The following is a 23971-nucleotide window of genomic DNA, read 5'->3' on the forward strand; positions in this document are numbered from 1 at the left end:
TCATAATTACATGCTGGTTGCTAATTTTGATCACATGATAATGAGGAGTCATGACAGTCATAAGTGCGAGGACCAGTTAAAAGTCACTTTTTTTCAGTGTCACTCTAAATTTCAAATGAACATTTGTAACATCTAGGATTAACTGCAGAAAGTAAGCTACATGGGCAATACTGATACAAATTTGCCCTCTATTTTAATGTTTGTAGATGGGACTATCTTGTCTGAAGAAATACCCCATCTGAGTGAGGGATTTAACAAACCAAGCATATTATTTCTTTAGTGTGATTGTGGATGAAATGGAATTTATCTGCATATTGGGTGGTTTTCATGTCCACACTATTTGGATTTTCTTGCTTCATAGCTCATAGCAGTTTTAGCAGGGAGCATTTAAACAATAAAGTGATGTGAAAAATGTAATATTCCTTTCCACATGTCTCTGATCAAACTGGTAGTTGAATAAGCTGCTTTAATTTTTCTTTTAAGCGCTAATATACTGGATCACAGCTTTCCTGTATCACAATTGTTTCAAGAGCTGTGTCAACTGTTTTATCAATCTATTTTCACTTCTTCACTGTCCTAAAATTGTAAACAGATCAAATATTACAAATATTAGAACTCCTATTCTCATGGATCAACCGCTGAAACTATAAGCCCTTCAAAGAAATGGGAAGCATGTAGCATTACTTTAAAAGAAAACAAATTTGCATGAGGAAAATTACAGCATAGGCAGAAGCAAAATTCTTATGCCATATCTCTCCTTTCTAGATACTGCATGATTTACTGAAGTTAATGTATCTAAAAAATGCAATAAAAATTAAGAAAAACAAAAAATCATTTTATTTAATCTAATTCCTGGTAGTGTAAAACAATTCCAGATGCATAAAAATTACACAGCCACAAAATCAATCCCAACATGAGTCATGACCATGTGTGCTAATATTAAAAACAGATGGGTGCTCTCAAGTACATTCACTGAATGTACTTGTACACTTTCTGCCTTTTGTTCCATCACCATCCACCCTCCATCCCTCATGATCACTTACATTTGCTCTCTCATCTTCTTGAAGTCATCAAAGAGTTGTAGGGCAGTACTGAGACCTTCCGAGATGAGGCTGCAGCTCTCACCACCACCACCCACAAACCTAGAAGACAAAAAGGATATGAAAACTGGTGCTGAAGACCAAAGCCTTATTCAATTTAGCTCAGTCCTTAGTGTAATGAACAAACAAACCAAAAGGCTATCTAAAACCAGTAGTATAGTTATATCCAAATCAGGAAACCATGATGAATGATTTTATATCCTAGTTTGTTTTTCAGACATGAGTCCACAAGTTTAATTCTTTTATGAATGTAAACCAAAATACAAGAATCTGAACAAAACTATTTTTATGCTGTGGATAGAATTCTGGCATAAACAAAGCTATTATATTTGAGTCAACATTTGATCCAGTTTTGTGTCTGTGTATCTGTTTGAATCAGTTTTGAGACCTGGTAGCTGCCTGGACTAGTTCCTGGAGTTTTCTTGGCAAGATTTTTCAGAGGTGGTTTGCCATTGCCTCCTTCCTAGGCCTGAGCAAGACCAACTGGTTCAAGGGCACCTAGTTGGCTTTGAGTCTAAAATGGAGTTAGAATTCATGGTCCCTCAATTTCTAGTCTTGTGCCTTAGCTTTCTTGAGCCATCTAGCTTACTTCAATTTATTTCAAATCAATGAACTGCAAAGGCTTCAGACACCATTTTTTATCCTTTTTTAGTTGGGTCTGCAACTAAAATCTTTTAATCTGAGATGTCTGAATTTAAACTTAAAAATTATATAATACTTATTGTGTTTGAATTCCAGCATCAAACTACCCCACAATTACATCCTTTAACTTGAGTCTCCCAAATGAGCTAGAGTTGAACTTCCATGGGTGGTAATTATGAGATCTAAATTTCAAAATCCTGGAGGCACCACTTAGATATGTTTTGGTCTTCATTGATGGTACAATGGTAAATTTTACCACTTGCCTTATAACACACATATTTTATGGGAACCCAGGAATCTTCGCTTCTGATCCAATTGCTATGATTCGACTTTAGGTTTTTTTTTTTAAATCTTCCTTTCCATTTCTTGCTAGACTGAGACATCTACATGAATTTCTAAATTCATCCTGTTCAGTTATCTAGCCAAAGATATTACCTATCACAGGTTACAGGCTAAAACATGTCACAAGCAGAAGAAAACCTTCTGGCATAGCACTGACTAAACGTTTGTTCTACTAGCAAACCAAGATTATTTTTCTCATTTTAGTAAGATACCACATTTAAAAATTTACACCCAAACAAATGTATTCTAAAGAAGAAACAGCATTAACACAGTCTTATACTCACTGAATGCTGTCCAGCCATGTGACAAACTCATACGCACTGCTCGTTGGCGCATGGCACTGTACATATGATTCAGGAGCGCAGTCTACTGTATTAAACACCACCAGACTATATTGGGTACCACCATACTGTAGAATAGGTCGGAAAATAGAGGTTGGATAGAAAGTGGCTTCTGGGCAGAGATATTTTCAAAAATCTGATTCACATGAACACGAACATGATCTCTTCCTAGCTTAAACTCTATTACTAATTAAGGATTTTGGCTTCTTTTACAGTATACATATAATCTGCTGCTCTTTAGATGTGCAAGACTCAAATTTCACCCAGATTGGGTGCTGATACTTTATCTTCATAAAAGAGAAAGTTGGTTGTTATGATTGAAACAGAAATTTAAAGCAACGATGACATTAGCAAGTATGGCAAGACTACACATTTGGCTGTTCTTCCTGTAACCAAGACGACCATTTTCTATTTATATAATATACCATTTTCACATAAACAGAGGTTCCAGTCTAGGTTGGCAACTGTCTGGCATCAACATGCAAATTGCAAGAATATGGTGTAAATTTGTAAGAATGCAGTTCAACATATTCTGGATCTTATAATTCTGATAATCTAAGAATTATGATCTTAAAATTCCTTCTTATTCAGTTATACAAGGGGAATTACTGTATTTAAAATGACTTCACTGTGTATTTAGTGACATAAACTATCAGTATTTTATTCAAAGATGTAATATATATTGAAAAATTCCCTTTCTATCTTTTATCTCCTTCTGCAACAGACATATGTGAAAAATATAAGAAAATTCTTGCAAACAAATATTTCTAGGTCAAGATCTGAATCATCTCAACACCTCAGAAAGCTTCCAAATCCTACACAGTTTTTAGTCAGAAACTTTCCAAAAAAGGACAAAGCAACTTCATCTCCATCATTTAAAAAATGAATACTCTCAATGAATTTCCCATATCCAGACAAAGAATATTTCTTTTCTCTCTTCAGCACCTCCCCCATACCAGGAAATAATACATTATTTTCCTTCTGTTTGCAAGGTCCTGTGATCATGTGATCATGTTTTATAATATTTGTACCAAAACCTGGCATTTGCTTCTGATTTTCTGCAAAAATGGCCCATAGCGAATAATGGATTTACTTTACAATTGTGGATTCACTTTTCAGCTATAGCACTCACTTAACAAACACTGCAAAAATGGTCATAAAAACAGGTCCTATCACGTGGTGACATGTTTTATGAATGTCACGACTTATGATTTACATTGCTTTCAAAAGACTGCATTAAAATGTGCAGAAATACAAATATAGAATTGTTTGGCAAGGTGTTAGATATAGTTACTATGTTTCAATTCTCATATACTTTTTGGAGAATGAATGTATGGTTGCATAGGCCTACTGTATGCCAAAATGGCATTGGCTATTCTCAGACCTTTGTTGCCCCCTATTTATTTTTCTGGGGAATACATTTTCCTGTCTCATAGAATTGGAAAAGGCTTTTCAAGACTAATCTTCTGCTTAGCAGACAGCACTTTCCAGCTCCCTATTTATTCAATTTAGAATCTCAAAAATATTTTCACACTCACATCTCCTCCAAAGTCTGTTTCAGCTGGTGGACCACCATTAAAGCACCTGAAAATGAAAAGAAGAAATTCTTAGAAAACAAAAGGAGAGAAAAGTTATCCTAAATAAATATGGCACCAGAAATTCAATGATGATAATATTAAATCATGGTAAAATTGCAAACAATAATGGAATTGAAATACCAAATGACTAAATTACTAGGAGTCAATAGATTTCTGGACATTTTATATTTAGTTAATATCAAGCATGGGGCACTTAAAAGTAAGTTTAGTAAAGAATATATCCAGGGCATGAAAACTGCTAAAAACAAAATTGAATTGTGGAAACATCATCAAAGCCATTAAAACCTGGACTAAACCTGTGATACAAAACGAACTATTGAAGAAGAAGAGCATGTATTAGCTGATTAGAAAAGACAACCAAGAACAGACATTGATACACATTAAAACTGAACTTACTGAATGTGTGGGAAACAAAATATGAATATCAAAATTATGTAATGAAAAAGTACAGAATGTTGGCAAGGGAAAACATTACATGGTCACTTTCTAAAAAAGATCGAGGGGAAAACAGATGAACTTGACAATGGCTTACAACTGGAAGATTAAAAAAAGAAACAGAAGGCTTGATTCTGGCTGCTTAAAAGCAAATTATATGAATTAATGCAATCAAAGCCAGAATTGAAAATTTGTCAAATGATTCAAACTGCACATTGTGTGAAGAGGCAGAAGTAACAGTAGATCATACTCAACTTGTGCAAGAAGATTGCACAAACTGATTATAAACAACATGAGACAGTAGCAAAAATGATTCACTGGACCATTTGTAAAAATTACCATCTGTCACTAATGAGAAATTGGTGGGAACAGAATTAAAAAAGTAGTAGAAAATGAACAGGTTAAATTGTTATTTCTAAATACAACTGATAACCTCTTGGCTCATGATATCAAATTTAACTGTAATTAGAAAGAAGGAAATCTTGCCATAATCAATGTGGCAATACCAGGCAATGGTAGAAGAAAAAGAACTAAAGATCAAAAATACCAAGTTCTGAAAATTGCAATTGACAGATTATAGCATAAGAATGACTGTAGTTGTCTCAGTGGTTATTGGCACAATATGTGCCTTACCAAAAATTTTGGGCAGCACACAGAAAATCTGCAAATTGACAAAATCTCCATCTATCAACTACAAAAGGCTTGTTTGGATCTGCATATATATATGCCAATACATTACAACCTAAATTTCTGAGAACGTGATGTGTATGAAGGCCAATACCAGCTAAAGAACTTGCAGCTGTGATTTAACATTTTTATGTAACTGTGGCAAGTGATGACAAACTGATAAAATGCCTGTCACTGATGACATACCATGCAATGTTTGGTGACATGCCAGGCCTCTGAACTCTCTGGAAGTCACACAAGAGGACTTTATTCTTGGGCAGTCTCTTAGGCAATTGAAAATCATGCAAGCATTCTCATGTAATTTTTCTACAGCTCCATAGGCCCTGCAAGAGCAGGGGCCTCTCATGCAATTTTCAGAGGTTCTGGAGCATAGAATCTGGAGGAGAGCAGAAAGTCTGGATAGGAGGTGCAGAAAAGCCTTTTTTTGCTATAGGGTGGTAGATGGGGGTTAACATGCCAGCAGAGTCAAGAAAGAAATTTTCTGAATTTTTGACATGACAAGCCCAAAACATTTGCCATCACTGACCTATACTAATTGTACACTGATTAACTCTCAATGATTCTGGGCAGATCACAATAACAACAAAATCAATAAAACATAAAGATAAAAGGAAGCAAGCATGATGAAGCATTGTGCTGTCCCACTTACTCACATACATGTGCGTTTTAGAGTTTATTAATATTACCCTTCACCCTGCCTCAGAATTGTCCCAAATAACTCCAGCCACAAGCAGACCAAGATTAGTCCACAAGGCAATGGCCAATAGTCCATAAAACAATAGAAAGTTGCTCCGACAAGTCCACCAAATAAACTTAGAGCCACCAAACAAAACTGAAAGTACATCCATGAGAGCTTGCTTGACAAGAGAAGTTCAGAGTCTCCAAGGCACAAAGTCAAGCAGGAAGCACAAATACACACACAACTATAAACCAAACACATTATTCCTAGCAACGCCTCCCTCTGCCTGCCATGATAAATAGCTTTCCAGTGCAGCCCATCAAGATGGGCGAGGCCTTCTCCTGAGTAATCTGGCAGATCTCCTTTGGTCTTTCCTCTGCTCTACATGCTGTAGGGATCCAACATGGAAGGCAGCTCCTCCTCCTCCTCCTCTCCACTGACCTGTAAACTGTCCCCAGCCAAAGCCCTCCATAAATCTCTTTCGGCCAGCAGTTCAGAGTCATTAATTAACCCAGTTCCTGATGTGCCAGGAATGAGCTCATCCTCTCTGGAGCAGGCCTCCAAGGGAGTCATCACAAGCATATGGTCTTACTTTCCCACACCAAAGATCTGGGTGAATGAAGATCCAGATCTTCACACCTCTTCCAAACAGCTGTGGGGACCATTTGGATCTCAAGCGGATAATCCAAATCTCTGTTTCAGGGGGCAGGCACTGCTATATAAAAGGCATTCTCATGGGATCCTGAGAGATCATTGCTTAATTGAAGCAACCCAGAGCACACCCCTGAGCAGATCTTAAGGAAGCTAGGCAATCCCTCAATAATCTGGCTCTATAATGCAGGGCTTTTTTTAGCCAAACCCAATACCTGATTTTTTGCTATTATCTTGCTCAGGTTATATTGAAATCATTGAAGTGCATAAATGGTATTCTGGCTCAGTTATTTAATACAATTTATCATCTACCAATTTGATAGAGTTAAGAATAAATTGTAAAAACTCTTAATGCTACCTGAAGATGTTTTCTTATCTGAGGCATATAAAGTAATATTACACCTTCCCAGTTTTTACAGAAGGAGTTGATTGGAGAAACTTTAACACTGGTAACAAGATAGTTGGCCCAGATTAGGCTACAGGTTTAAAACAGCTTGCATGGCATATAGCTGGAAAGCTCTGTATCTGCTACATGAGAAGACTCCCTCACTTTGGCTAATGGTACTGACTACTTTGACACTGCACATATTGTTTTATTTAATTTAAATGCTGTGAATAAAACATCAGTTTGGGCTTCTTAATTTAATCTGGAATGTTCCTTTTATTCTCAATTTATCTTCTTCCCTGAGACTCCACCATTTGGAATCTAGAAGTTTATTCTTTCTATATGCTTGAAGTATTTTTCTTCAACTAGGAAAAAAAAAGATCCTCTATTTTACTACCAACTTTGTTCCAACATACTCCCAACACAAAAATGCATCATATATATCTCATCAGAAGAGTTTCTACAAATCATGATGCAGATGCTTACTAAAGTCAGAATGCAAATTGTATATGCAAAACCCAATAACAGCCAATCACATTTTACTAGCATTGTTTTCTACCTACATCCTCCACTGACAAATCAAGGGAAACAAATGATATCCTGAGTCTGTGAATACTCACTCAATTGCAGGAAGAAGATAATGCTTGCGCAAAGATTCAAAGTAAGGTCCAAGATTGGCAGTGCCTTCAATAACAAACACAACATCAGCAACCATCCCGATAGGTTGAGCAGGCATGTCCAACATTGGTACCACCATCTCCTTCAGCTACCATGAGGTGAGAACATAGAAGAGTAGTAAAACAAAATATTAAAGACAAAAGCCAGTTGAAATAAATGACTTCTTAGTATTTATTCAGTATTAAAAGAGGACTAAATGCTGTACAACGTAACGGTAAGTGAACTATTTCTGGATAAGAAAACTATTTACATTAGACAAGTGAAAGAACAAGAAAAGTAGGAGACTAATAAATGAAACGTGGAATGAAAGCATAGGGAAGAAGAGACAAAAGGGACTACAGTGGGCCGTACATCCATTAGTTCAAAATAAAGATTCCTGCAACCCAAAGCTTTATCTCTAAATGTTGCTTTACTATAACTCCCAGAAGAACTAGCCTTCTGAGCCTAAGATTATGAGGCATGAGTGAGAATTATACTTCAGCAATATCTGCAAAACCTCATTCTCCATGACATAATGTTGTCTAATTTCCACAGCCAGAACCCCAACAAATCAGTTCCAGTATTCCTCACGCCCTAGAGGTTCTGGGAAAAGTTTATTTAGATCAACATTTAATTCCCAGAGCAGTTAACAGATACTTATAAGAAGCCTCCTATAAGGATGAAGGCAATTCCTTCTTATTCTTCACCTTTACTACTCTCATCAAGAGCTATTCTGATAGTCACTAGCTAGTTGCCACGCCCTAGAAAGGCCGCTCATGGCTCTACCTCTTTTTTAAAAATTAACCAGATTATTAGCTGTCACTAGCATCTTGTTACAATGAATCCCGTAAATTAAGAAACTGAAAAACAGATATTGCTATATTTTAGTCTTTGTTTGCTCTGGTTTTACTCTCAAAGCTTAATTTATTAAAACCAAAGCCACGAAGGAGAAATGGGAAGGGTGTTGTTTTGGCTTCGCTGAAATGAGACGAGGGAGGAGAAGCAGGAAGGTTATTTGTGCCTCGCACTCGGATTTTCTTTCACCCTCCCTTCAACGCTTCAATAAATGCCTCTCCCACTTTCGATTCTCTCCCCCTCCCATTTGCACTCCCCCATCTCCGTACCCGAAACAGACATCCGGCTTCTAGAGTTCTCTCGTTTTATAGCCACAGGAAACGCTTTCCTTCGGGTCCGCTTCGGTACGCATGCGCGCAGGAAACAGTCATCAATTTATCTTTCGTTCTCGCTTGATAATTAAGAATTCTTTTATTCACCCGCTTCCTCCCCGTGAAGAGTGAACGAACCACAGGCCGGTGGGAGGGGGCAAAGAAAAAAAGAACCAATCAGGCATGATTGTACTTGTTACCATAGCATCGCCTCTGCTTACTTCCCGGCGTACCGTGGCTTACTCAATATGGCGGCACTGAGTCCTGAGAGTGGAAATGTGGGGGATATTAGGCAAAAGGAATAGAACCAGCGGAGTCTTGAGTTCGGTAGAGTTACTCCCGCTGCCAGTCCAGTGTGGAAAAAGGCTGCCAGGCTCAAAATGTTGGAGGAGGCGGAGAATTCCGTGACCTTATTGTGCCTTACGGCCAGTAGTGGAGTGCCCTTATACTGTAGGAGCAGAGGAGGGTCTACAAAGCAGCAGGTGAGAGGTGCCCATCCTGCTTTTCATTCCAATTGATAGCGAATCACTTTGTTTTAAGAAATACTTGTTTTGTGGAGTCTCTGTGCCTTTTGAGCAGAGAGGTTGTTTGCTTACAGTTACCCAACTAAGTATCATCAGTAGTAATGAATTTGGAGTTTGCTTCTTGTTCTCCAGTGGCCAACACTCAGATAGGCAGGGCTCAACATCAGACAAACAACCAAGCAGAAAACAATATCCTAATCAAAGAACTATCAAAGGAAAAAAAAACATACCCCCACCAACATTGGCAGGGCAAGTTACTGTATATAAACAGGGAGCAAACCCCACGCTTACTAGCACTGATGATGTTACCTAGTTGGATAATGGCATTGGCAACCAAACTACCAAACTCAAAGAGCAACAAGGACTTCCATAGTTCAACTCTGAGCTACATACATTCTCTTCTATTGAAAATATATGCTTGCCAAAATGCTGCATGTCAGGAGATAATTATTGACTTGTTGTGTAGTTTAGTTGGGAACAGTCATAGTACAGTGCTAAAACACTTCCTTTGATTTTTTTAAAATTAAAGTTTTTAAAGTTTAGCATGATCAAAGAATTAAAAATGCTAGTTATCCAGGTTATTATGAGGGTGAGAAAAGTGATATATCTGGTTTGGCAAGTGCTCTGCCTTAATCTATTTTGCTAAAAGTTATCTGTTAAGAAAAGTGAGGAAAACCACTTTTCAGCTGGAAAACTGTTTTCAGTTTAAATAGATAATTCAATTGTCTGGCTGTCTATCGTACCTTCATATGTTCTTATATGAATATTACACTAATGTTTATCTCTTCTTTCCCAGTTACCCTTTTCTGTAATTGGCTCCCTGAATGGAGTTCATATGTTTGGTTCCAATTTAGATGTCCAGCTGATAGCAGCCCGTACAGAGAATACTCATGTGATGTGGAAAGTGTTTCATAATAGGTATGCAGAATCAGGAATATGTATGTTCCCAAGTTGCCATGTTGTGAGCTGGTGGTCTGTTTCTTCAGTAGGCATTAATGTGTATACGTTAATTTTTTCAAGAATTAAAAGATCTTTCAGGTTTTATAAATTAAGTCCTTAGCATCAATAATTTTAGAATATTGAAAATATTTAATTCTTCATAATTGCAATATTGATATCCAGAACCTTCTGATAATAATCAGAATGCTATCTATCCAATGCAAATCAACTATTTTTAATTGCCCCTGGTCCTTTTGGTTCTGGTTTCCTGAATTTCTCTTAATATGAAGTGTCTAGCCCTCTCCATCCCAGTTCAAGTTCTTGAAGCAGAAAATTGTGTGATACGGAAATACGGATTGCCTGTATCAATCTGTGTTTTAATTTTTGCTGATTTCCCATTGGCTGTTCAGTAGGCTGTTAATGCCTACTGAATTATGTGGAATAACAACAAATGATCCTATTGGTACTCAATATTCATTTTCTGGAATATTGTCTATTACATAACTACTTCTGTCTTGAATAATGTAAAATCAAAAATCGATATACAAATACCCACAATTCAATTTTATTTTCTTTATTTGTATATCCCATTCATTCATGATACAACATTGGGCCTTCTTATTGAAGCAGGCATTCTAACATATATTTATGTTGTTTTAACTTTTATTGCATGCTAAGACAATATAGAAAAAGGTTTTCTTTCATTCTTCATGCTTGCTTAGGTTCAGGGAGGTTTATTTTGCATTTTTTCCCCCCAAAGTGCAATTATTTCAGTTTAGGAGGAAGAGTTAAAAAGGGCTAGGGTTAAGAAAAAATTGTTCTTTATTCTTGCCATTTCAAGATACATTATTTATGCTGCCTTTATTTTAGACTTCTGACATCTGTTCTAAACTAGAATGGCTAAAATGAAAAAGTTGAAAATGAGTAAACTGGGAACCTTATTTCATTCTCCAGTTCTATTAATCTTCAAAATGTATTTTATATGTAGAGAAATTCTTCCAACTATTTCAGATTAACATAGCAGATTGGGCCACTTCAGTAGTTTTTATTCATCTTTTCAACTAAATATATGTTTCTAGATTTCCAGAGCTCTTAAATACACAGTATAAAAATGGGAAAAGGTTGGAATGAAGGAAGAAAAAAACAACCTCAGGTACAAATTCCTATTTACAAAGTTGTTATAAAGACAGCTCAGAGAGTAGAGGGAAATATAAGAAAGTTTCTAACAAAATTCTCTTCCCTACTTCTGTATTCACAAAGCAGTTTCTACTGACTGGACATTCCAGCTGAGTTGAGGGTATTCCTAGAAATTATCAATCTCTTGCAGCTATTTTATCTATTCTTAATGATTTTCAAGTTCCAGTAAGCTTTGGTGAAATATTGGATTTCTTTTACATAATTTGAAAACTTGCAAAATATGGGAAATATGTTTTTCTGTCTATCTGCTTTAAATATTTTGCACCCAGACACTATCTTCAATTTCTCTTTTGTTGTTCCCAGTATCACGCTCATTGTCTTGTCCTCAGAAGATGATGCCAGTGATTTCAGTCTTGGAAAGCTTCTTGACAATGTTTTCAATGCCATGGTGAGTGATCAAAAATGACCTCTGTAAAGGAAATTGGAAGATAAACCTAGTCCCATGATGGTGAACCTATGCCACGCGTACCAGAGGTGGCACACAGAGCCCTCTCTGCTGGCATGTGCGCCGTCACCCCAGGTCAGATCTCTATGGTGTTTCTTTCATGAGCTTCTGTTTCCCTAAAAACAATGAAACAGAAGCTCACAAAAGAAAAAGATCTTACCTCTTGTCGTGATGCTGGTGTTGGGATGCCCCGCCTCCCGCTGGCCAGTTGCTCTTTGGGTCTGTGCTGCGCATGTGCGCATGTCCACACATGCACATACATCCGTGCATGTGCACATTCACACGCACACCTTTCAGTTTGGGTATGCGCACACACTCAGTTTGTCTAAGAGGTTCTCCATCACTGACCTAGTCCATTGGGCATATAAATAATTTCAAGTAAAACAGTTATTTTATATGTTCATATATACTATATGTATGCACACGGTTAAAAATCCTATGAGCCTATACAAGCCAGATTTTTCTCATCATGGGGAAATAAATGGTGATGTACCTAGAGGTTCTTTTTATAGAAGATCAGTTAGTCTACTTTTACAGGAAAAGTTTGTAGTATTTAGGATAAGTATGAAAATATCTTTCCTATGCTCTTTTTCTCCCTTCTAAACACACCCAATTTCCCAAGGTCTTGTTTCTGCATCTGAATGGCATGATGTATTTTAATGCAGGTACTAGTTCTGGGCTTGGAGGAACTAACACATGTTCGTAACATTGAACGTCTCAAAAAGGATCTAAAGGTAATGTCTGCCCTAACTGTCACTAGAAATGTAAAGAGGAATAGGTGTATATCATATGAAAATGGAAGGCAAAAATGTGGGCTGCAGAGGAATTTTTACTTGGGAGATATAACAAAGGATTCATCTTTAGGAAATGTCCCCCCCCTCCCCCCCGGTATAACAGACTCTTTGGTCAGTTGAGAGACTCTTGCTGATGCTTTTATATCAAATCTTATATAGAGGAATATTTTATGCCTACTCCTTGCTCTTGGAACCACCTGCCTTTAGCTTGCAGCAGTTATGTCTTCTGCAGGCCTATGTTACATCAAAAAATTCTAGCAATAGAAGAAGTGAATTAGTGGTAATTCTTACTGTTCATTTCACTACCTAATAAACCAGTTGTTTGGAATATTTTAATCCGTTGCCATTTAATTATTTCTTGTGCAATTCTCCAGTCATGTTATAAACTGATTGACAGTTTCCTGGATCCGGGCAATAGCTGTGCTGATCTGACCCAGTGTGTGGAATGTGCTGTGATGCCCTCCAGAGCAATTCTGCAGGTGGGACCATCTAATTTTCTCTTCCCTCCTTCAATATGTCTCAACACATTCAGTCTTTCAGTCTGGGATTTTGGAAGCTGATAGAAAAATACTTCTGGAAAAATAAATCTATGAACAATTTCTCCATCAAAAACTTTTAAAGTAAAAACTTACTTTAAATTAACTTAGAAATTTGGAGTATTTCAAATCTGATGAACATAGTTCAGGCATGAACATACATTTTACATCTGTTGTTGCTTCCTTGCCAAAGCAACTACTTTTGTGGATTTGTACAGTAGCTGTTCAATCCCAAGAAGATTTAAGTGGAAGTAAAGGAAGTGTTGATAGTGCCCACTCTAAAGTTATTTGTTGCATCTTACAATCTGTTTCACTTCTTATAGTAATGAAAGTTACAAATAAGGGGGATTTTGAGAATTAGAAACAAATCTTAGTGCTGTCTTGTTCTTTCTTGCTCCAGGAATGCCTAGAAGCTTTTGCCTCTGCAGCAGAATCCCGGTTTGGTTGCCTGCTTGTGGGCAGTCATATCTTATGTGCAACTGAACAGTGGTGGCAACTTGCAGCCCCAGAGGCCATGCTGCTGGTGTGGCTTGTACGTTCCCTTCCTCCACATACTTCCCGCGATCTGCCTGTTTACCTTCCCCAAGGCAGTCCTACGGTGAGCAGGTTAAAGATTTGAGGAGGAAGTGAGGATATGTAAGTCCGTATTTCTATTTTTTCTCTGTCCCTTTGTTCCAGTAGGTTCCGCACCGTTTCCTGACCTTTCAGCTTGTGCCTGATATGGAAGTAGTATTGCTCTGTGGGCCTAATCCCTCCTTACAGTGCCTGACTGATGAGGTGAGTGTGCTGTATTTCAAATGTATCTGATCTCTTTATCTAGAAGAGCAGTTTATCACCCTTCTTAAAGTACACTTGGAACTGGTCCATCTGTTGGTTAAATTCACTGTTTTATTTGTTGGCCATTGCTGATTTACATGATGGGTTTAATGAAGGAGGAGTGCTTGAAGTCAGTAGTGTGCAGCTACTTCAGATTAGTGGCCATAATGCAGCCCCCCAAATTTCTGGGTGGAGAGCTGTGATAACATTTTCTACTTGACTTTGGAGATTTTAAGGATGGGAATGGGAGCAATTTATTTCTTGGTGGCTTTTGCTCTCACTCATACCCTTTAAAGTCCAGAGAAGTAAAAAAAAAAAAAGTCAACAATAGTGGCCATTTGCTGTTGACTTTCAGTGGTATGATTTCAGCGTGCTGGAGTTGCCTAAGGGGTATATAAATAGCAAGATGCCCATTGGGGCCAAATGTCTGTTGAAACTTTTCTTTCTTTCTGCAGCTAGTTAATCAATTTTGGCAACCACTGCTGGATCTGCTGAAGGCAACTGCCAGAGGCTCTGCCAGATGCCTACAACCTGGTATTGTCCTTTCTCCTGGTATCCTGGGGTGAGTTTCAAATTTCTAGGTCGTCCAAGAAACTGATTTCATTTAGCATGTGGACTCAGTGTTAAACCACTTTCTGTCCTCTTTTTAAAGGCTCCTGTGACATTTAGGGGCAGTACTTTTATCATTATTTCCCCAGATATAAGCCATGGCTCATCTTTTACAGGTTACTGCTAATTAATCAAGACCAAAGGAAAAGCCTCTTTACGGTGCATCCTCATGGAGCTTCAACTGAAGGTATAGCTCATACATTCTTGTACTAGGAGGAGACAAATTAGGAACGCCTTCTATTTTAGTAATTATGAAAATCACAAAATGCTGACAATTTATGGGATATGAAAGGATGGCCTATTAAAATCTCATCCTAATCTCCTTCTTATAGGATCTGAAATGTCCATGAAGATTCGGCTTTGTGCCCTCCGTTCTTTCTATGCTTTAGTTACTTCCTTATACTTTCCTTGCGAGAAACAAGAAGAATACACAGGTATGTTCCCGTCTTTCTGTTGAGAAAAATATTTGCACACTGAGCTTTTAAACATTTGACTATTCATAAAAAGTGGAAGAAGTCCCGTGTGAGTAAAAGAATCAATAGGCAAATTTGTGCTTGAATTGGACATGACAAATTTGGTGGCCATGTATATCCTTTAATAAAACTAAAATAGTTGAAAGTTGAAATACTTTTTAGAGTAAATAGCAGCATTCTTTAATATCTAGCAGTACATCCCAGAGTTGATCTTTTTGTTGCATTTCTTTGGGGCATTTATACCAAACCTGAGAGGTTCCTGGAGAACATAATCAAAAGACCTCACAGGGTACTGTGGGGAAAATAGGAGGAGGAAAATATGTTGGATATCTTCACTATCTTGAATTATTTGTAAAAATAATATAGGCAGGATATAATTAAATGAATACATAAATATTTCTTTTCTCCAGTCCCTCTGCAGGAGGACTTTCATGCTGGTTTTCCCCACTGTCCTCAGCACTGTTATATGGTCTATACTACGCACAAAGCCTACGTTATCCATGGGAGGCAGCACCAGCTCTTCTTAATCTTGAAGTCAGATGTACCTACCTTTGCTTTACGATCCTTAGCAACCTGCACACTACAGGCTCTCACAGCTGAAGATTCTGCCTTTTGACTTACCTTGTTGAACTTGATGATGAAATTTGGACTGGCGAGCTAGAGCCCCTCAGTATGGTTAGAATGACATATTTTCATTCAAATGTTGTAATGAAATTTTCTCTGTGGCAAATGATGATTTAGGCTGCAGAGAAGGATTTTGAATTTATGGAAATATTTTCAGAAACAGGAGAAAGTGAATAATTCAATGCAATTCAATTCTTCTACCCTCTTATGTAAGTAGGAGGCAATACAGCTAATACAGCTGTCGGTGATGACTAGTCTTTGGTCTCTATTCTCCATGTGTTTAACATTGATAAGAATTTTGTCTCCCATAATTTAATGAACATTATGTACTAACATAATTTTGTCTCCTATAACTTATTATACATTATACACTAAGGTGCTTGGGTCAGACTTAGCCCTAACCATGATATAATTATGTAGAATACAGCAATTAATCTTGAGAGCCAGTTTGATCTAGTGGTTAAGGCACCAGGCTAGAAACCAGGAGACTGCAAATTCTAGTCCTGTCTTAGGCATGAAAGTCAGCTGGGTGATCTTGGGCCAGTTATGCTCTCTCAGCCTAACCTACCTCACAGGGTTGTTGTGAGGAAAAGAGAAAGAAATATAAGTTCACATCTTGCATTATTATTAATATTATTATTATTATTAATAATAATAATAATAATAAAGGCGGGATATAAATAAATAGGTATGGAAGCTGCACCGTGACAGAACTGCTGAACTAAATTTTCCTTTTAAATACATTTCAGCATAGTAGTAGCAATAGCACTTAGGTTTATATACTGCTTCATAGTGCTTTACAGCCCTCTCTCAGTGGTTTACAAAGTTAGCATATTGTCCCCAACATTCTGGGTTCTCATTTTACCGACCTCAGAAGGATGGAAGGCTGAGTCAACCTTGAGGGGATCAGGATCGAACTGCTGGCAGTCAGCAGAATTAGCCTGCAACACTGCATTCCAACCACTGCATGAACTACCTCTCATGCATTCACCTATAACTCTGTGTATGAATCAGTGCAGGAGAGGGAAAAGAGTTATGTTTACAGAAATTGATACTACCCTTATTTATAGCTAGCTGTTTATACACTCTGCATTTGCTTCTGTCATTGTTTCATTAGAACATGCAAAGAGCCTTGATCATATACAAGGTTGTTTTTTTTTTTTACTGTGTAATAAAAAGTATACTGAATAGGGCCATTTTGATCTATTTACCTTAAAATATTCTCATGAATTTTGAGGGAGTTCAACCAACCAAGCCAGGAGGCCAGATGCAGAGGGGAGAGACTCATTTGCTTCAGTCTTGGACAGTGCATAGGGGTGGGAGGGGGGAGAGAGTCATCATAGTAAGGAGTAGCTATTTTTTTTCTCCATAGACTTTGGTCATGAGGAACACACTGTTTATGTTGGGCTTAGCTTTTGGAGATCTCAAAGGGCAAAGCAATGAGAAAGTGGAATTTTGCAAAGTCTGTGCTTTCTACACCTATGAGGAACATAACTGGAATGATTGGTATGTCTTCCACTTTCTTAATTGTCACACTTTTTAAAACTGTATCTACAGGTGGGAGTGGGAAAAGCCCTTTTAGATGCCTTCCTCCACTACTACCAGCCCTCACAATACTAATTGAGACTGCAGTACATTTGTAGGCAATAACAGTTGTAAAGTATGACATCATGACTGCACTGCTTAGTAACAAAAATTCTGGCAACTCTAGTTGTCATTGTTAAGTAAAGTTCATGCCGTCATGAAGTGAGGGTGTTATGTGATCACCATCTGCTGGCTTCCCCATTGACTTTGCTTGTAGAAAGCTGGCAAAAAATGTTGCAAATGGCAAATGCATGACTGCAGGACATTGTAAATTAAAGACCAGTCATGAATGCCACTTTTTCAGTGTCATTGTAAGTTTCAATGGTCACTGAACAAGTGGTTTATAAATGAGGACCCCATCAAATGAGGAAGACATTATTTTCTTCTGCATACATATTTGCCTATCTTTGCATAAAGGAAGAGAGAGCTTCCATGCTTTCCACTACATGGTGAAAGCAATCCTGGCAAGACTCAAACTTACGTGTAACTAGTTCTATATAACTTAGCTGAACATCCTATTCCAAATGCTATGGCCAGGCACACTGTATGGTATGGGACTGTTCTCTATCCATTTCTACCCTGTCCACATATAAAGAGCAGTATGCAACAAATCAGTCAGCGGTGTGGGGTGGACCCAGCCTGGCTTGATTCTGGCTCTCCCCCACTCTCACGGTTTTATTAGAGTCACATGGAGATAGATACAGGCATTCAAAACCCAGATAAACTAAGATGCGCTAGTTAACACCTACACAGCAGAGTAACATGGAGCCCGGGCCAGCATGGGAAGCTGGGACACCCCCAAACTAGCATGATCTGAACCCTTCCCCTCTTTTCCAAAATGCACGGAGGGCAGCATTCCGGAGTCCATCTCCCAAAGTCTTGTACCTGCTTGAGGCACTTCTTCCTGGGAATTGAAAAGATGGTGAGGGGAGGCAGAAGAGGAAAGCAATTGTCTCTTTTCCTATCATCTTCATGTAGTTTCATTCTAGAGCTGAAGAAAGAGGCAGGATGCTGTCAAAATTACGTTCCCACAAATACACGTAACTGTAACACTGGAATGATCATAGCAAAGGAAAAGGAGAATTTACATCCCCGTCCATGGGGAAAACACACAAGGCAAAGAAACACAAAACGACTGCCTACAAGAATACCCCTTCCTCCCCATAGACCCACACAATCCTATTCCTTCCCCCCAGCCAGCTCAAGGGGAGCCAGAGAAGCTATCCCTTTCCACAGCAGAAAGGAGAAAGTCCATGGGTGAAAAATTAAAAGTACATATTGTAAACAAAATTAAAATGCCAGCTTAAATCATATAAAAGTAGTGGTAATGGGTGAAGAATTAAGACCACAGATTTCAGCCTCATCCCAAAATGAGATGGACCAGTTTACAGCATGGGACGAAAGCTAGCTTTCTTCCAAAAATTGCCTTTTTGCCCAAGGGGATGATTACTACTGAAAGAATGCCCTGCACCAATACCCATCATCCCTCCCCTAACCCAATTTGATTTTGTCCAACTAAGGGTCCATACTTTTGCTCCCCCCTCGCTTATCCCTCTTGATGCTGGCCCGGGCTAGGCAATGAGAACACAGAGGTTATCACAACAACAGGCAGGGAGCAGTACAGTCTTTCTGGAGGCCCCTGGTTTGGAGAATGTTGGGATGAGATGTACAGAGGCATCTAGTATGCAGGAATGGCCTCCCCTTCCTATGATGTGGCAGATGCCTCAGAACTGCTGGGAAAGCAGCTCACAAAGGTGCTTTGAAACAGACTCCTTACTGGTACGAAGGGTCAGCCGGTACATCTGCAGGAAGGATAAAGGAAAGATGGTTAAAAGAGAAGAGTTTAAACATTATGTCCCTTCAGTTATTCACATTAGTTTGGTGGTTTGGTAAGCTTTCAGCTACACCACTTCTTCAGTTTTATCTATATTTCCATTCCTTAGAACTCCCAGAAGTCTCAGTTTCTCAATTTTTATGCTTTTATTTCAGTGCCAACTTGTATGCCTGAATTCAGCCCTTCAGTCCCAGAGTTCTTAGGAGCTCTCACCTGTGCCTGAGCATTGGGTTCCAGTCGCAGCAAGCATCCAACCTGCAGTGCTTTTGTCTGGATGATTCCAGCTCCTACGTAGTTATCAGGGTTTGGATCCACCTTCTCCAGGAGTGCACTGCCAAAACCTAACAGCTGTTGGAGGAATAGACTGGAACTTAATTGGAACTATACAATTGCAATAGAGGGTCTCGCTGCAAATTACATCCACCTTAGAAAGCTAATAAGGGGAGAAAGATATACCTGCAAAACTGTTTCAGAAGTCTGCAAAGCAGACATTTATACAATGGCTGCCTCTTCTAGCTTGATGTTATGCCAATTTTCATAAGAAAAAAAATCTGGTGATCAATGGAAAAATCAACAGTCCTAAATATAGGGGGGCAGGGTTGACGTCCCTGTGATACAGACACTGAGGAACAGGTCTCCACATTCCCTGTGCTGAATTGTTCATGTTCTGGACAGAGCCTAAGCCACCCTGAAGGGGAGGAGAAATAAAGGGGGGGGCACCCTGTGAGGTTGGGGAGAGATGCAGCTCTCCTGTCTGGCCTGGGGTTTCTATTTCCCCTTAGCCACGGCAAGAAGAAGCAGCCTAAAGATGGCTGCTACAAAGCAGGGACAAATCGAAAATAACAGCTAAGATTGGTGCTGGAGAGAAGAAGGTGAGCTGTGGTGGAACTGGGGGAGAGGATCTTTCTTATGTTTTAAATTGTATCTCAAGAAATAATCAGAACTATTTGCCCAGAGCTGAGTATTAAAGTGGCGCTTAAGCAATTTGGGGTGTTTTTTGTTTTTAAATACCAAACCGGAATGAAAACTGTAAGAGAATAAACAACAGATTATGAAATAAATAGACTCCTAAACTGGGAAGAAGCGCTACTGGGAAGGTATTTTTAAACATTGGATTTATCTACATATTAAAAAAAAGAAAAAAAACTTACTTTGCTTCGTATTTCCTGTACAACGCAAGGACAATACACTGGTAAACTAGTGATTGAAATTTAAATGGAGAGTGCCACCTGCTGACAAAAGAGGAAACTGCAAAGAAGTGATTTAAGTAAATAGACATTTGAATCCCTTGAAGGGAAGTCTAAAGAAATAATTTTTGTACTGTTGGAGAAAAATCAATCTTCTTAAAAAAATAAGATACAATGAGTGGAATTGTTCAGGAGATGGGATCACTTTATCAAAATATAAAAGACATTATGGACAAAGGATTTAAGGATCTAATGGAAAAAACTATATAAGGGATGATGATTATAGACCGGGATGCCCAGGAAAAAGAGGAGTTAGAAGAAGAAATAAAGAAGAAAGAAGTCAAGGAAGAAGACAAGGAAGAGATTATAATGAAAATAATAATGATGGATGAATTAAACCAGGGGAAAAATATATTAAAAGAGTTGGAAGATATCCCTGAAATGGAAGCAGGGGCCTCAATAAAAATCTTAGAAAATAGGCAGTGAAAGAGGATAGAGATGGGAGGAATACTTAGATGGGACATCCAAGAAATAGAAATAGATGAAGGCTCAAGAGAGGAATGGGGGAGACAAGCTAAAAAAAAAAAAGCATAGCAATTGAAGTATCAAAGGGCAAGAGATGATGGGTAGAGGATTTTTTTTTTTATGGCTGCTTTGACTTGCTTTTCCCTTCACCTCTCTCTTTTTAAAGCATAGCAATTAAAATATAAAGCAGGCAAGAGATGATGGAAGGATGATTCCTGCTCCTGGTTGCTGTTTTGAACTACCTTTCCCTACCTCTCTCTCTTTGTGCTCGTTCTCTTTTTCTTTTCTTTTAGGCAGATGATATGATTAGAAGTTAGACAGGAAAGAAAGAAAAAGCTTTTGAATATAGGTTGATATGATTAAAAACTAGAGTAAGAGATAGAAACAAAGGGAATATTAATGTATTACATTTTTAGTTGATAAAATGGAAGTAATAATGAGAAATAGGTGGAATAATTGAATAATGATAGATGTAACCTAAGATAGATGTATATTGTAATGGGAATTTCATAAATTGACTGAATGTAATAATAATCCTTAATTTGATCAGTTTTGTTTGTGTTGGAATGTATGGTGCCCAGGTGCCACACTGTTCATGCATTGATTTGATATTATAAAAAAAAAAAAACTAAAAAAACCAGTCCTAAATATAATACACTAATATTCCCAAACTAATACTAAACAATTGAAGAAAATGTGTTCCTTAATTGCCCTGGAGAATCACAATATCCAAAGCTTTAATCTTCACTCATCTGAGCAAATTAGTACTGTAGACATATCCTGATTTGAAATTAAAATAATTGAATTAATTGCCCTGAAATAAATAAAAGCTTGCAAGTCTTTCGTAGCATTCAAAACAACTTACTTTTGCTTTTGTCACTTCTGAATCCATGGGGTGGTTTGCCTTGAAGATTTTCTGAGCTTCCTGTTGTGGCCTGCAGAAGAGGATCAGATCAGTAATTCAGGCCCTATTTTTTTAGTCATCTATCCTGTTACATACTTTCTGCACCTCAGTCATATATGGTGATGGTCGAACCATTTACTTAGTCACAGTGACAATTTTAAAAGGCAAAGATAAAATTAAAAAAAGGAAGAACTTTGCCAAGTTCATGTGTATTCACTGATTGATTGGCTGAAGAATTCTAAATATCCCACCCTTTGAAAAAACAAACCCACCATCTCCCTTTTTCTCTCACATTAAGTCCTTGCTTAATGATGGGTTGCTTAGTGATCTTTTAAAGTTATGGTGGATCCTCCAAAAGCAATTTATGACCCATTCTGAGATTACAGCTGTTGCAGCTCTCCTGAAGTCGTTTGCCTTTACAACCGACTACAGGGATGCTGCAACACTTCCTCTCACCTATCTCCAGGTCCAGATCCCCACAGGCCACCTCCCATCCCAGTCCCAGTAGGGCTAGGACTGCATCCCTAGCACCTATCACCCATCACACATTTGCCTTTTGAAGATTTCAGCAGCACTGCAATATGAATAGCTGCATAGTGCAATTTCAGAAGTGGCCTCCATTTTCTAGACTGCATTGAATTCTAGTTGCTCAAGAAATGGCAGCTGCTTCTGGAATCACGCCACATTGCTGCCTGACCTAATATAGTTTTCATAGACTTTCCAGTCAGGGTGGGGGGGAAGCCCTGTGGGGACCAGACTAGGGGAAAAACGGTCTGTGAGGACCGAGTGGGGGGAGACAAAGCAGGATTGTGGGAATTTCAAGGATGAGAAATGGAGCACTGGGTATCTTGGGAGGCCTTGGGAGGACAGGACAGGCAGGCTTGAGCCTGCGCTAGGCCTCTCAGGGCCTCATCAACTCACAAAGCACCTCTTGCTTCACTTAACAACCCACACATTCATTTAACTCCCACATGAGGAAGAACAAGGTTTGTTAAGCAAGATCTCGCTTAATGGCCATTACCACTTGCGATCATAATGGCCAAACTCCATTATGGTCATAATTCAAGGACTATCTATATACAAACTATGATTTGTGATTCCTTATTTCCAGTTATTTCACATTGTGCAAACTTACAAGCTGAGTTGTTTCCAGCGCTGGAAAAAGTCTTGCGACTGCATCTCTGTTGCCTGGAAAAACTTGTTGACAGTGATAGGCAATTTGAGAGTGAGATTCTGCAATGTCCCGCCATAGCTATCAGAAATGAGAAATAAGGACAAACAGACCCATGAGTTTGCATTATTTAATAACATTATTGACAATTTAAAAGGGGGATAAAGGCAAGAAGAATGAGGTTATTGTTAACTACTGCTCATATCCATTTCCTAGGATAAGAGGCCCCTGACTATCAAAAGTGGAAGCAGGTTTTGGGGATTGTTTTCTGTTGGGGGCTTCTTAGAATATTGACCAATCCAAACGTATTTTGAAATAATTAGCAGAAATAGGATATAAAATGATAAATTCATGGCTGATGGGATTTTACAAAATGCAGCTCACAGAAATGTGGGAGGCAGGGATGCGCAAAGCAAACGCATGTCAAGGCAAAAATTAAAATGTAAATTAGTGATTATTAGAAATACTACTTGTTTGGTTTTGGTTTTGGCCATAATTCTGAAGGTTAGAATCCCAACCTCTCCAGCTTTTCATATTCTGACTCTTCAGTGGTCTCTCTGCAAACACAAAAGTGGATATGCAGGCTCCGACTGCAACCACTTTGAAATGCCTTTGATTGCTCAGTTATAGAAACTTTTTCTTCTTTAGAATTGAAGATTAGGCTGAGATGTCAAACAACGATACCGGAATTTGATGTTGATAAGGGGGGCCTCCGTGAAATCACTCAGGCATTCAATGTTCAGGACCTGTTGAACTTGAGCCCCTCCCTCCACCAGTGGCTCCACTGTTTTCGTCTGAATGTTGAGCTGTGAACTGGGCTAAGGAAAAGGTTACCACTGCTTCTGAGCAGTGCACAAACAGAATACTGTACCCGAGGGCTTGAAAGCCACCCCAAACAAACTCTTCTTTTTCTCACTACTAGCACCATACATAAAAGGATATGGTTCTGCAGGTCACCAGGATAACTGACTGTTGGGGTGAAACTCTGGAACTGGACGGATGTTTTGTTCCCATAGAAAAGATACATTCGGCCTAGAAGGATGAAAATATATTATGTGATGGCCGTGGCCCATACTTTCTTGCATTGCGCCATAATTTATTTAATTACAAGTGCCTGAATTCAGGC

The 23971-nt window shown here is 38.5% G+C and overlaps 3 protein-coding genes across 15 annotated transcripts in view; 1 reads left to right on the forward strand and 2 right to left on the reverse strand.

Annotated features, from left to right (window-relative positions):
• The window catches only part of MED25 (mediator complex subunit 25), a 22319-nt gene extending 13461 nt beyond the window's left edge, over positions 1-8858 (reverse strand). For 4 of the 7 annotated variants that reach the window (XM_087892019.1, XM_087892017.1, XM_034415357.3 and 1 more), the window contains exons 1-5: positions 8642-8858; positions 7481-7626; positions 3964-4009; positions 2369-2493; positions 1044-1142 (exon numbers count right to left, since the gene is read on the reverse strand). In XM_087892019.1, coding sequence (XP_087748145.1) covers positions 1044-1142; positions 2369-2493; positions 3964-4009; positions 7481-7617 — 407 coding nt within the window. In that variant the 5' untranslated portion in view covers positions 7618-7626; positions 8642-8858. Of the gene's footprint in view, positions 1-1043; positions 1143-2368; positions 2494-3963; positions 4010-7480; positions 7627-8303 lie in introns of all 7 variants that reach the window. The other 3 variants (XM_087892018.1, XM_087892016.1, XM_087892015.1) reach the window with 2 other exon arrangements.
• Positions 8770-15975, forward strand: FUZ (fuzzy planar cell polarity protein). 3 transcript variants are annotated; one of them, XM_034415358.3, is made up of 11 exons: positions 8770-9165; positions 10004-10125; positions 11647-11731; positions 12454-12522; positions 12957-13061; positions 13519-13716; positions 13800-13895; positions 14390-14496; positions 14660-14730; positions 14876-14977; positions 15427-15975. In XM_034415358.3, the coding sequence occupies exons 1-11, from the start codon at positions 9064-9066 to the stop codon at positions 15630-15632; spliced, it is 1263 nt and encodes a 420-aa protein (XP_034271249.2). In that variant the 5' UTR covers positions 8770-9063; the 3' UTR covers positions 15633-15975. The 3 variants fall into 3 exon arrangements, with proteins under 3 accessions (XP_034271249.2, XP_034271250.2, XP_034271251.2); XM_034415359.3 differs by having other exon boundaries at positions 8841-9165; positions 13519-13650; XM_034415360.3 differs by lacking the exon at positions 13519-13716 and having other exon boundaries at positions 8841-9165.
• The window catches only part of AP2A1 (adaptor related protein complex 2 subunit alpha 1), a 73233-nt gene continuing 59955 nt past the window's right edge, over positions 10694-23971 (reverse strand). For 3 of the 5 annotated variants that reach the window (XM_060691562.2, XM_060691561.2, XM_060691560.2), the window contains 6 exons: positions 23787-23877; positions 23530-23652; positions 22810-22926; positions 21636-21705; positions 19272-19406; positions 17840-19026 (listed from right to left, as the gene is read on the reverse strand). In XM_060691562.2, coding sequence (XP_060547545.1) covers positions 18949-19026; positions 19272-19406; positions 21636-21705; positions 22810-22926; positions 23530-23652; positions 23787-23877 — 614 coding nt within the window. In that variant the 3' untranslated portion in view covers positions 17840-18948. Of the gene's footprint in view, positions 11753-15121; positions 15309-15637; positions 15759-17839; positions 19027-19271; positions 19407-21635; positions 21706-22809; positions 22927-23529; positions 23653-23786; positions 23878-23971 lie in introns of those variants that run through there. The other 2 variants (XR_015733764.1, XR_015733765.1) reach the window with 2 other exon arrangements.

Source organism: Pantherophis guttatus, chromosome 4, assembly GCF_059756535.1.
Source record: "Pantherophis guttatus breed Tessera chromosome 4, ASM5975653v1, whole genome shotgun sequence".
Lineage (NCBI taxonomy): Eukaryota > Metazoa > Chordata > Lepidosauria > Squamata > Colubridae > Pantherophis > Pantherophis guttatus.

What these genes read in the sequence shown, in the direction of transcription:
- FUZ (XM_034415358.3), top strand. Translation starts at nt 9,064, where the DNA reads ATGTTGGAGGAGGCGGAGAATTCCGTGACCTTATTGTGCCTTACGGCC. An exon ending in GTCTCAAAAAGGATCTAAAG is followed by an intron (nt 12,523 to 12,956) that starts GTAATGTCTGCC and finishes GCAATTCTCCAG; the next exon opens with TCATGTTATAAACTGATTGA. An exon ending in TTCCCCAAGGCAGTCCTACG is followed by an intron (nt 13,717 to 13,799) that starts GTGAGCAGGTTA and finishes TTGTTCCAGTAG; the next exon opens with GTTCCGCACCGTTTCCTGAC.